The sequence below is a fragment of the Notothenia rossii genome (assembly GCF_949606895.1).
Source record: "Notothenia rossii genome assembly, chromosome: 7".
Lineage (NCBI taxonomy): Eukaryota > Metazoa > Chordata > Actinopteri > Perciformes > Nototheniidae > Notothenia > Notothenia rossii.
In genome coordinates, this window is record NC_136905.1 from 47,079,370 (window position 1) to 47,091,553 (window position 12,184).

Sequence of the window (12,184 nt, forward strand, 5' to 3'; positions counted from 1 at the left end):
ATTTAGCGTGAGTAAAGGCAAGTGTGGCGACGGCGTGAGTGCGTGAGATATGGGTTAATTGCGTGACTCTCACGCTCAATGCGTGAGTGTTGGCAGCCCTGAGTCTATGCTTTATAAAAATAAAATGATATACATATATTTACTTTGACTCTCTGTATAAATCTGAAGGATTTTAGATCTTCCGGTAGCCTTAGCTAGCAGATGGTCAAGTTGAAAATGTGCACGAATATGCACATTTCATTTATTTGACCGTGTGTTTTGTTTGCATTGCCTTTATATGCGATTGAGTATGTGCATTTAATGTATAGCACTTTTTTCCCAGTGTATGTACGTATATTACCTCATTAAATACGAAAACATTCAGTGTGGATTAGGGCTGTGCAATTAATCGTATTTAATCGCGATTACGGCTTGTGACGATTATGAAAACAGCATAATTGACAAAATACGATTATTTAGCTGGGTGCGCTTTCGCCCCTCCCTAAAAGCCCACTCGGCCACGTGGCAGTGACATGTGTTGTGAGTGTTCAGCGAGAGCGAAGATGTCAGAACAAGAGCAGCAACTCGTTAAAAAGAAGGGTCGCAGAGAGATTCCCAGTCGATCGCGAGATGTGTCTAAAAATAGAACAACAATATTGTGTTTTATCGTTAATGTCCTGTAAGATAATCTTCCTGTGCCAGAATAATGCACTTGAACGCATCAAAACTTTGTGATTGGCCGGCGTCACCGCATGTGTCGGGGCGTGGCTGGTGGGCAGTGGGCACTATTTCGCTGACGTTGTCCGTGTCAACCAGGAGTGACAGTCCGCACAAACACCGCAATTATGGCACAAGCAAAAAAGCCCAAAATATATAATTTTCACTCAGAGTGGGAGGATGATTATTTTTGTATCTATTCCAATTCAAAGTCCATCTTTCTCATCTGCAATGCGAGTGTGGCTTTATCGAAGAAGGGTAATTTAGGAGCGGCATTTCAAAACAGTGCACAAAAGCTACGAGAAGGAATTCCCTCCTAATTCTGCCCTACGCTCCCAAAAGGGAGGGACCTGAAAGGACAGCTAAATGCACAGCAGTCCATTTTCACCCGGCCCAACAACAAGAGCAAGGCTGCTACCATAGCATCTTATCGTGTCAGTCACGTTCTTGCGAAACACATGAAGTCTTTCAAAGGGCGAAGTTGTGAAAGAAACATTCCTGGAGGCTGCCCACGCGCTTTTGGGGGACAGTAGAAATAACAGTAGCATTTCAACAGGTTTTTGATATAATAAAAACTCAAGTTAGATACCGTTATTAATCAGCTGTAAGTTTTAGTTTGTTTGAACTTATTCATTATAATTATTGTACAAAATGGTATAAGAATGCAAACATTAAGATCTGTTCTGTTTAAATTGATTATAGTCTATTATCAATTCAGGTTAAGAAACTAGTGTTGCTTGCATCCTATTTTAAAGGCATTTCTTTTTATACTCTAATAAAATGCAACAAAAAAGGGTTTGATTCTATTAATTTAGTCTTTTTTATTGCACTTTGGCAGCAGATTCCTGTGTAGCTTCAGATCTGAGTTGTCTTATTAGTAAGCCTAATTTATACTTTTGTAGCAACACTATTTTTTATATAATGGCAAAGAAAGGGTTCAGAGTCTTTTATTTTTTTCCTGTGTCATATGTGGCAGCACTGCCACAAGTTCCTCTTCAGAGAGGGTCTTCAGTACAGGTGGCAATATTGTCACCTGCCTGCGCTCATCTCTGAAACCAGACCATGTAAACAGGCTGGTGTTTCTTGCAAAAAAATCTTTAAGAGATGACATGAGCAGCCCTACCAGCATTTGCCATGGTGGCCAAAACATTTTTATTTGGTCTTAAATTGTAGTTCAACATTTATTTCCTGTTACTTCTAGACCATGACGGTTGGCCAGCCTTCAACGTTTAACTGAGTGGAATATGTTGAATATGTTTTACCAAAATGTTGGCTATATGTTAAGGAGTTTTCAGTAGGTTGTGACAGTGCACTGCAACATATTTGATTTCATTTATTTTGGTCTAATTTATTTTTATTTATCATATTAATATATGTTTAGTATGGTTTTGGAAGTGCGCTCCAACATATTTGTTGATCTTGTTTATTGGTAAAATATTATTTGTTTTAAAGTTCAATAAATGGTCAATGAATAATCGTGATATCAATTATTGACCCAAATAATCGTGATTATGATTTTTTGAAATTTGGCCCCTGATCTCAACCTAACCAAAACCCTATTGGAGGTCCTGGAGCAATGTGTTGGTAAGTATGGGGGTACATTTTGGGATGTTGCGGATCACCCTTCTTGCAGACTTGAAGAATATATGGCAAGGAGCTCTTGTGATGAGTTAAAATGTGTTTACTCAAGCCAGAAATGCACTTGACACTTTCTTGTCCAATCTGCGTTGAGATTCTTCTCATGTTGTCACTCATGTGCTGACGTTGTTGTCACTAATAACAAAACATCAGCTGTTGGACCCAGAGCCTTATAGTACCTCATATTTGTACAGAAACTGGACAAAGTTTGTTGTTGTCCAATGTATGCGTACAAATCATAAAGGCTCTATGGCAGGCCTATTCAAAAGGCGGCCCGCGGGCCAGATGCGGCCCAGAACCATCTCCCGAGTGGCCCAGCCTCCCGTGGCCAAATTCCCACACTAGTACAGACCATGAACGCAACACTCCGCGTTGCATAGAAACCACCAAACCACAACGCAACACGGTCCCCTGCACCGACAAGGGGAACATGCATTAATCTGTGATGGCACAAGAGCAGCGTACTAGCGGGCCAGCGAAGTTTTGGAGTGATGTCAAAAAACAGCAGTTCCCTAACGTTCAGAAAGTAGCGATCTGTGTGCTCAGTATGTTTGGATCAACATACACATGTGAATCAAGCTTTTCACACATGAACTCAATAAAAAGTATCACTCGCTTCTCCGACTGACGGCACTCTTCACCAATGTTTTAGGATTGACATCCTATGAGCCAAAAATCACTGCTCTTGTTCAAAACAAAAAATGTCACTTCTCCTATTGAGAAAGTCAGCGATGACAAATCACAAATGAGGTGATAGTAAGCACCTAGTTTACTATAGTAGACGTGTAGTGTAGTATTCATTCATATGTAGTTACCCTTATCCCGTGCTATGGGTTTGTGCACTGAAGGGTTTGACAGTTATTTCTGTATTCATTTTAATGCACTTTGTAATGTGTCTGGGTCAAATGTAACCAAACGTATGATTTTTTTTGTTTTTACTTGAAAAGTGAAAAAATAGTATTGCTATAGTACTACCTCTTTTTGTTACATTGGAGCTCTTTAACTGTTTGTTAATGCACTTTTTGATGTGCATTATTTTGTATGTGAGGACATTTATTAAGACTGCTATTATTGTATTCAGTTAAGTGCACTTTGTGATGTGCCTGGTTAAAAAAAAAGAACCTGAATGTTTGACTTCTAAAGCAAACAAATGTAATGCTACAACTGTGCACTTTTGTTTTAATGCACTTTGAGATGCCTCAGATTCTGTTAAATTAATGCTAATTTGTTGTGTTTTTATGCACTTTTTGACGTACCTTTTTTGGATGAACAATGAATAAAAATGGCATGTTTTTCATTGCAGTAATATGTGTTGGTATAAAATTTGTCATTACCCGCTTTTTACAGGCCGCTGAATGTCTGGCCCAGCTGACTTTTGTAGTTATAAAATCTGGCCCAACTGAATGTGTAATTGAATAGCCCTGCTCTATGGCATGACAAATAAAGATGCTGCTTTATTTATGTATAATAATATGAAACTATTTTTGAAAGGTAACAGTCCAGCTACAATGGTAGCTTAGCCTAAACTAATCAATCCAATCTCCATTCAGAAAGTAGCTTTGCCTGCCTTCTTGAAGACATTGCATTTATACAGGGTTTTCATCATTGTTGATACGTATATTGCAATTAAATCATACCACATTAGTAAACAAGACCGGTTCAGCCGACTTATGAATTGATAGAGACAATGAATACAGCTCTCACTGAGCTGTGTGAGACTGTGAGGATGATGTTCAAAAAATAAAACTGTGTTTGGTTTCTCAATGTATCTCTAACTTCCACACTATGTACAAAGTAACAAAAGAGGTGATTTTGGACAAGGCTAATGAAACGTTGTTGTTATCTACATGGAGAAAAGCCTTGGCAGCGAGTTCAGTTGAGGTCACAAATGACGTCAAACGTTCTTGAGGATTGCAAGGCAAATAATTGTTTAGCATCTGTTACTAACATACCATAAGAAAAATAAGCTGGATTAATCACTTCTCTTTGACGCAGCAACACGCAACATCATGTGCTCTCTACATGTGAAACAACTGATAAAGACTCTTGTCTCGAAAAAGGCGCCAAGTGAATACAGGCCCTAAATGTTGCATTTGTTAATGATTGGTGGTTCTTTCTTTCAAATAAAATAGTGAAATGAATGTTGGCTCAGGGGTATGTCTAAACTTGGTGTTTGACACCTGTCCTATCTGCGTTACCTGGGTAGCCCTGCAGGCCAAAGGCCCTCCAGGATTTGACCGGCTGTAATCCAGCCCTGGCAGCCTCGCTGTCACTCACTGCAGAAAGGTCCAGTACTGCTGGAACTATCTACACACACACACACACACACACACACACACACACACACACACACACACACACACACACACACACACACACACACACACACACACACACACACACACACACACACACACACACACACACACACACACACACACACACACACACACACACACACACACACACACACACACACAGCAGTAATTACTGGGTAAAGCAGATTCACTTTTAAAATCACTGTTTTCCAGGTGTTCATCTTTTAAAAACAAACAGTGACAAAAAAAGACCAAGATCTAATCGTGTTGGACTAAATTGACTTTATCCTGGATTCAAGGTCAATTTATGGCAGCTTCTCACAGTCAACCATAACATTGACGCATGCGCAAGAAGGCACCATTACCAGACCAGATTAAACGCACAGTACCTTGCGCATAATAAAGATTCCTCTTTGAAAGTTGGGATAATATAAGCACACAGCTGGACAACATATCACACGTGTAGACGGTTTTAAACACATGAGTGCGGCCATGTTACATATCATCCTTCCTCAGTCCTCACCTTGTCACTGGGTAAGCCTTTGGAAAAGTCAGTGACATCGTTGAAGTCGGGCGGGGGACTTTTTCTTTTGTAAAACTTGAATACTTTTTTAAATGCGTCTTCTCCACGCACCACAGAGGAGGCTGCCATCTTGGCTGTGACGTAGTTGAACTTTCACCTCAGACGTCACTTACGGCGCTTTCCGACAGAAACAACATGGCGGCGCCCTCTAAGAAAGTGTTCGAGGTCTTCGTGTCTAAAATACCATGGACCTTAGCTGGCAGTAAGCATATTCAATTTGTCTAATAATTATACATGAGTAGTCGTAGATAGTTATGCATGTGTAGCCACTCACGTGACTCCGAACATGGTTCTATACTGTTGTTCGATGAGGCTAGCAGACAGCATGAGCTCCAACATGCTAACACCAGGACCTGTCTGCAGTCCAAGCTTGGCTTTTTCATGCTATTGGCATCTTATAACACAGTCATGCAGTTTACCAGAGAGGGGAGAATAACTCTTTTGCATTTTGAATAAAAGTAGAAGTACCAGAGAGAAGAAATAGTAAAAGTCCTGCATTCAAAATGTTATTAAAGTAAAGCACAAAAGTATTATCATCAAAATATCCTTTAAGTACCAAAAGTAAAAGTAGTAATTGTGCAGATTGGTCAATTTCATAATAATATATATGATATGTTTTATAATTATTGATCATTAAAGTGTTATCAAAGCTGGTAAATGTTTAGCTAGTTTGAATGACTTTGTATACTGCAGGCCGGGTAGTTTGTGAATTTACTCCAGGTGGAACTAAAGTCTTATTTAAGACTTGATTATATTTCACATAATTAATCCAAATCTGTAAAGTAGCTAAAGGTATTATCAGGGATGCAAACACACGTATGGTGAAAAAATAGATAACTATTCAAAGCAGAACAAAAACAGCGTAATATACCATCTGACAAAGGCCTGTGCTATAAAGCTTAAATTAACTGGCTATTCTTTATAATATACTCAGATCAAGAGGAGATAGAGATGTTAAGTTATAAATCAAGGGTTTTTATTATTATTTACACCAGGGGTGGGGAACCTTTTTTCTCTCAAGGGCCATTTCAATTTTTACAACATCCTCCGAGGGCCGTCCAAATGATTGAACTCAACCTCTGCTTCTAAAAACTAAAATCACAGCCCATTCATTTCGCCTTTCTTTCATGCTGTGCAAAGAAAAAGCAACCTCTTAAACAGATCGCCACTGGGCTTACAACTAAAGACATAGCCACGCAAAAACTGCTGCATGTGTACGGCTCCTTATGGGTACTGCAATATTTGCTGGAACGGGGTTCCGTTGCTCTCCGTCGGCACTACACCACGTGATGACATGATACGCTCGTGTTGTGTTCAAGGAACCTGTCCTTGGCCAGGAAAAACAGGCACTCCCTTGTTTAATTATTTTTGCGAGATCTTAAAGAGCAACTTGCAGGTTAGAGACACCAGAGAAGAAATGTGTAGGAAAATGATGTATACACTAGATTTTCAAAAACATATACATAAATATACACTACAGTGACATCTGGCGTCGTTTTTGTAAGACATTTTTACTTCCGCATAAAAAAAGCCTCCCCACGTGACCCCCCTTGTGTGACGTAACATGGGGGAGAGCGGCCGGTCTAACGTATGAATAAACATGGATCACAATGCTAGTTTTGACACAGAAGTAGTGTTGCACAGTGTACCGATACTTGAAAGGTATACCGCGATACCCTGCCGTTAAAAACGGTACGATTCCTCCGTTTCATTAGTATCGGTACTTTAAGAATGACGGGGAAAAGTACTCCGGTGAGAAAGCGCCGTTTTAATAAGAGCCGTGTGTGTTCAGCGCTCTGCTTCCACTCCCTGCACTGCAGCCGTGCCTGCAGTCCCGCCCCTCTCAAGCACGTTCTAAGTCCCTATGGTCCCTCCCCTCTCTCGTGCACGCGGCCACGCGCTAGCTGCCAGAGCATATGAGAAAACTAAACAAGAAGCATGGCTGCAAGTGGGAGTGCAACTGCCGCTGCGCCTCGGCTTCTTGACAAAAAAGACGTCAGAAGCGAAATTTGGAAGTATTTTAGCTATATCTCTGACAGTGATGGCAAGCCTACGGACACCACGAGGCCTGTCTGTGAGAAATGTTTTAGATCCCTGCAAACCAAGGGAGCCAACACATCAAACTTAAACTTAAAGACAGAAAGGTTAGCGAATGTGATAGATCAGGGGTTCTCAAACCTTTTGTTTATGCGGACCACTATTTATTATCAAGAATCTTCGCGGACCACCTCATATGCAAACCGTAAAAATAAGTACATATATAAACTTAGTGTTAAAATGGCGATATTTTTATATAGTTAATTATAGACAATCAAAAGAAAATTGAAGCCTATCTGATACTTTTGTGACCGGTGTCTGTCTGCGTTGTGTATGTTTCTCAAAGAGGACGGCGGACGGTATTTTAATTAGGTCATCCCAAACAATGCCACAAGTGCGCACGCGCGCAGTGCACTCACAAAACGGGCAGACAGGTCTACAAAAAACTACCGCTATGCTTAATCCTACTTTAGTTACTGTACTGCAAAAAGCAGACGGTGCTGCGCTCAACACACACAGACTCAAAATCATGGACACACAGGCATATGAGTAACATAAACAATGTATAGGCCTAAGTTGCATAAAGGCTTGAGCAACAGTATTGCAACCAAGCAGACAGCGCTGCTTCTCTCTCTCTCTCTCTCTCTCTCTCTATCTCCACTTTCAAAATCTATTTAAATCTAAAAAAATTCCCTAGGTTGTCCTTAAATTCACTTATTAAATAAACGAAATGAAAAATATAGCCTACTCAGGGGTGGATCTAGAACGATATTCATGGGGTGGCAGGAGATTTTGAGGGGTGGCATCCCCTGGCAGAGGTATATGCTGATTTAATCGCAGTCATATCAATCAATGTTAACTTGGAAAGCCAAAATATTGACATTTTAACTCAATAACATAGGTGACATTATTGTGTCACATCAGTAAAGCCTTAAATAGAAATATATAAGATGGCAGACATAGGCCTAATTGAATGCATTTTAACTGAACAATAACTGAATTAGTTTGTTTCACTCTTGGACCAGGGGTACCAAATCTATGCAGACTGCTGCAATAAGTACATTAATTAACTGTCTCATCGATATTTGTCTGAATTAATATGATAATATTAACAATCATATTATTCCTATCAGCTGTCAATCACTGTTATGATGCAGCGATTACCATCTGTTCAGCAAAACGCCTCACAAACTGATCAAGATCCAAAGCTTTATTGTGTTTTGATTCAATGCTGACTACAGCCAAACTTGACAGTCTCTTCTCTGTCATTGTAGACTTCAAATACCTCGTTCCTTCCGTGTACAGTACTTGGGTCCGGATGCTTCTCGTTTTGCGCCGTCCAGTTCAAATGAAATCGCCGCCAATCATATTTCCACGCTAGTGCCAGGGCCGGGGGAGGGGTACAAGGCTCGTGTCTTGTGGTGCATTCACTTGCACTCGGACATTAGAGATTTCTCATAAATGTCCGATGAGTGCCTGATATCATTAGAAAGCTAGGAATCTCCTCTTTCCAACAGTGTATACAACTCAAAATGTGTCTTCGGGTCAATGCGACGGATTTCGATAGAGAAAGTCACATATGAGGTGATCCCCGAAAATCCTTGATAGTAAAAAGTGGATTTTATTTAGCTTTTTTCCACGGACCACCTGCAGTACCCTCATGGACCACCATTGGTCCGGACCACAGTTTGAGAACCGCTGTGATAGATAACATAATTAACTCATGCTCAAGCCCATGCCCTCAAATCTAAGTCAAACAATTGTAATTTATTTTTTGACAAATGAACGTTTTCTTAGTTTGACGAGGCAATTAATGGCAATGATGACTGTCTAATATGGCTATCTTTTTAGCTAATTTATCAATGTGGCTAACATCTGCAATATACATTTTGTCAATAATTATTTTTATATTAATGTTACATGACATGTACATGTTAATAAAATATATTAAAAAAAATATTTTATAAAACAAAAAAGTAGTTTGAGATGATGCTTAATTTGATTGAATACGAATTATTGTCATTTATTCTGTTTCTTGTTCTCATTGTTTAAAAGTTTGTGTTATGGTTCTGGTGTGAAATAAAGCACAATAATTAAATTTAAGACTTTCCCTTTTTTTAAGAAAAGTATCGAAAAATAATCGGAATCGCAATTCTTGACTTGGTATCGGTATCGAAACCAAAATGTTGGTATCGTGACAACACTACACAGAAGAGGTTGAAAATATATATTTGAATGGATATGATTATAATTATGAGCCTGCAAGAGACCAGGAGCAGCCAAGGATTAGAAGAAATAACGGCCATCGGAGAGAAATGGAGCTGTGGTGTGAGGAGAACCAGTGGAGAACAGAGCAGCTGTCTTGGTGAGTGACCGGCGTTAGCTACAGTTAATGTTAGCTAACATCAGTCACATCGCAACATTGTAAAGTTAGCAATCATATAATAAGGCTATAACTAAAGTAGTATTGATAATATAGTAACGTTACTGGCAGGACTGTTGATACTGATCCATAACAGAAACGAACGCGCAAGTATCAGCCGTATCTCACGTTACCTAATGCAGCTCCACATTACATCTTACGGTGCTGTGTACCGGAGGGGAGAGAGAGAGTAGCGAACCCCCCTTCGCTCCTCTCTCTCCCCCCTCCGGTACGCGAGATACGGCTGATACTTGCGCATTAGTTTCTGTTATGGATCAGTATCAACAGTGATGTGATGTGACTGACGTTAGCTAACATTAACTGTAGCTAACGCCGGTCACTCACCAAGACAGCTGCCCTGTTCTCAATCTCCACTGATTCACCTCACACCACAGAGAGAGAGAGAGGAACGAAGGGGGGGGGGGGAGATGTAATACGGTTTCCTGATAAACGTTTTGTTTGATAGGCCTCAGCTGTGGAGAGTATGTGCTGCAGGGAGGTGGATGCTCCAAGCACAACGCACCCAGGAACGAAAGCTAGCTCCGGTCCTTTTCCTGTTAGGGAAACTGTGGACTCAATGTCCTGACAGGCTGCACAAACTCCAGCTCACCATGATTACAAATGGTGAAATTCAATGTAAAATGACCGAAAAAATACCAGCTCACTAAATCACAACCGCTCAAACCAACTACAAACTACTACCGCGTATTGGGCAGAGAAGGAGTCCGAGAAAGTTGCTCCCCATGTGACGTAATATGACGCGTTTGACGTTAAAAAAAGCAGTTTATATTAGTAGAGCTCAAAACGTCTCCTTTCCCTCTGAATTCCTGCCCTTATGTCTAGTAAAACATATATAATCCTGCATTTACTTATTTAATTGTAATTTTCATGCAAGGTTAAGCATAAATCTAGTAAAAAAAAAACCCTGCAAGTTGCTCTTTAAGCATTTTTTGTCAGTCCGTCAGTCCGTGAGTCGGACCCCCCCACCCTCCCCCAAAATGAAAACTCTTCGGTTCTCCACAAATTACACAAGTCACCCAAATCAACGTTAAAAAAGCAGGAGGTGCCAAAAAGCGACTAATTTGACTAATTTGTTTGATATAAATAAATAAATTACAAAAAACGTAGTGGAGTGAAAGTAAACCATTTACCTCTCAATTGGAGTAGAACTATAAAGTAAGATTAAATGGAAATACTCAAGTAAAGTGTAATTATGTGAAATAATTACTTTAGTACAATACTTGAGTAAATGTACTTAGTTACTTTCCACCACTGCGCTAATTACACCTAGATAAAACCAGTCCAATACAGTTTATATAACAATGCTGCCATAAACCCCACATTATAAAAGCTTCTAATGTTGGTTTTGTGGAAATTGTCTTCGAGAGGTGTTGATCAAAGATAACGCTGTAGATGGTGTTGCTGTGAACTTTATTGTTTAATACTACAGCATCCTCCAAAACTATAACCTCAGTAATTGAGACTTCTCTAAGACCCTAGACACACGGAGACGGTAACAAAAACTAACCAAATTCGATATCAAAAAAGTCTTCCATCCACACGCAATCGGCACCAGAAACGTGTCCGTCCACACGAGACCGCTCAACACGCTGGAGACGCTGTAGTACATATGCCGGGCCTGTAAGTGGCGCTGTACTTCCGCCCAAAATACACCAAAAGCAGTGAAGAAGACTTCATGAGCATGCATGAGAGGTTGTTGTTTCCCCAACTCAGACTGCAAGAAATCTGGGTGTGGTCCTAGATAACAAACTGTCCTTCACTGCAAACATTGCTGCTACAACCCGCTGCTGCAGATACACGCTTTACAACATCAGGAGGATACGTCCCCAGCTGACCCAGACATCAGCACAGGTTCTGGTCCAGGCCCTCGTCATCTCACGCCTAGACTACTGCAACTCCCTCCTGGCTGGTCTACCTGCATGTGCCATCCGACCTCTGCAGCTCATCCAGAATGCAGCGGCTCGTCTGGTCTTCAACCTTCCTAAATTCTCCCACACCACACCACTCCTCCGCTCCCTTCACTGGCTTCCAGTAACTGCTAGAATCCACTTCAAGACACTGGTACTTGCGTACCATGCTGCGAATGGATCTGGCCCTTCCTACATCCAGGACATGGTTAAACCGTACACCCCAGCACGTGCACTCCGCTCTGCATCAGCCAAACAGCTCGCTGCACCCGCACTGCGAGGGTGACCCAAGTTCCCGTCAGCAAAAATACGTGGGTTTGCTATCCTGGCTCCAAAATGGTGGAATGAGCTCCCCATTGAAATCAGGACAGCAGAAAGCTTACACATCTTCCGGCGCAAACTGAAAACTCATCTCTTTAGACTCCATTTTGAGCGATTTAATTACTAACAAAGCATTTATATACTAATAAAGGGCTGGTTTTCTAAAGCCAGTTGAGTAGCACTTGAAATGTTTGGCTCTATGAAACCTGATGTACTTATATGATTCTGTTTTCTTCAAGGT

General features: G+C 40.7%; 2 protein-coding genes across 2 annotated transcripts in view; one reads left to right on the forward strand and one right to left on the reverse strand.

Moving 5' to 3' along the window:
• The window catches only part of alkbh1 (alkB homolog 1, histone H2A dioxygenase), a 27,595-nt gene extending 22,237 nt beyond the window's left edge, over positions 1–5,358 (reverse strand). The window contains exon 1 of the mRNA XM_079694056.1: positions 5,176–5,358. Within this exon, the coding sequence (XP_079550182.1) occupies positions 5,176–5,213 (38 nt within the window). The 5' untranslated portion in view covers positions 5,214–5,358. The remainder of the gene's footprint in view (positions 1–5,175) is intronic.
• slirp (SRA stem-loop interacting RNA binding protein) overlaps positions 5,298–12,184 on the forward strand; it is a 30,595-nt gene continuing 23,708 nt past the window's right edge. Inside the window, exon 1 of the mRNA XM_079694057.1 lies at positions 5,298–5,437. Within this exon, the coding sequence (XP_079550183.1) occupies positions 5,371–5,437 (67 nt within the window). The 5' untranslated portion in view covers positions 5,298–5,370. The remainder of the gene's footprint in view (positions 5,438–12,184) is intronic.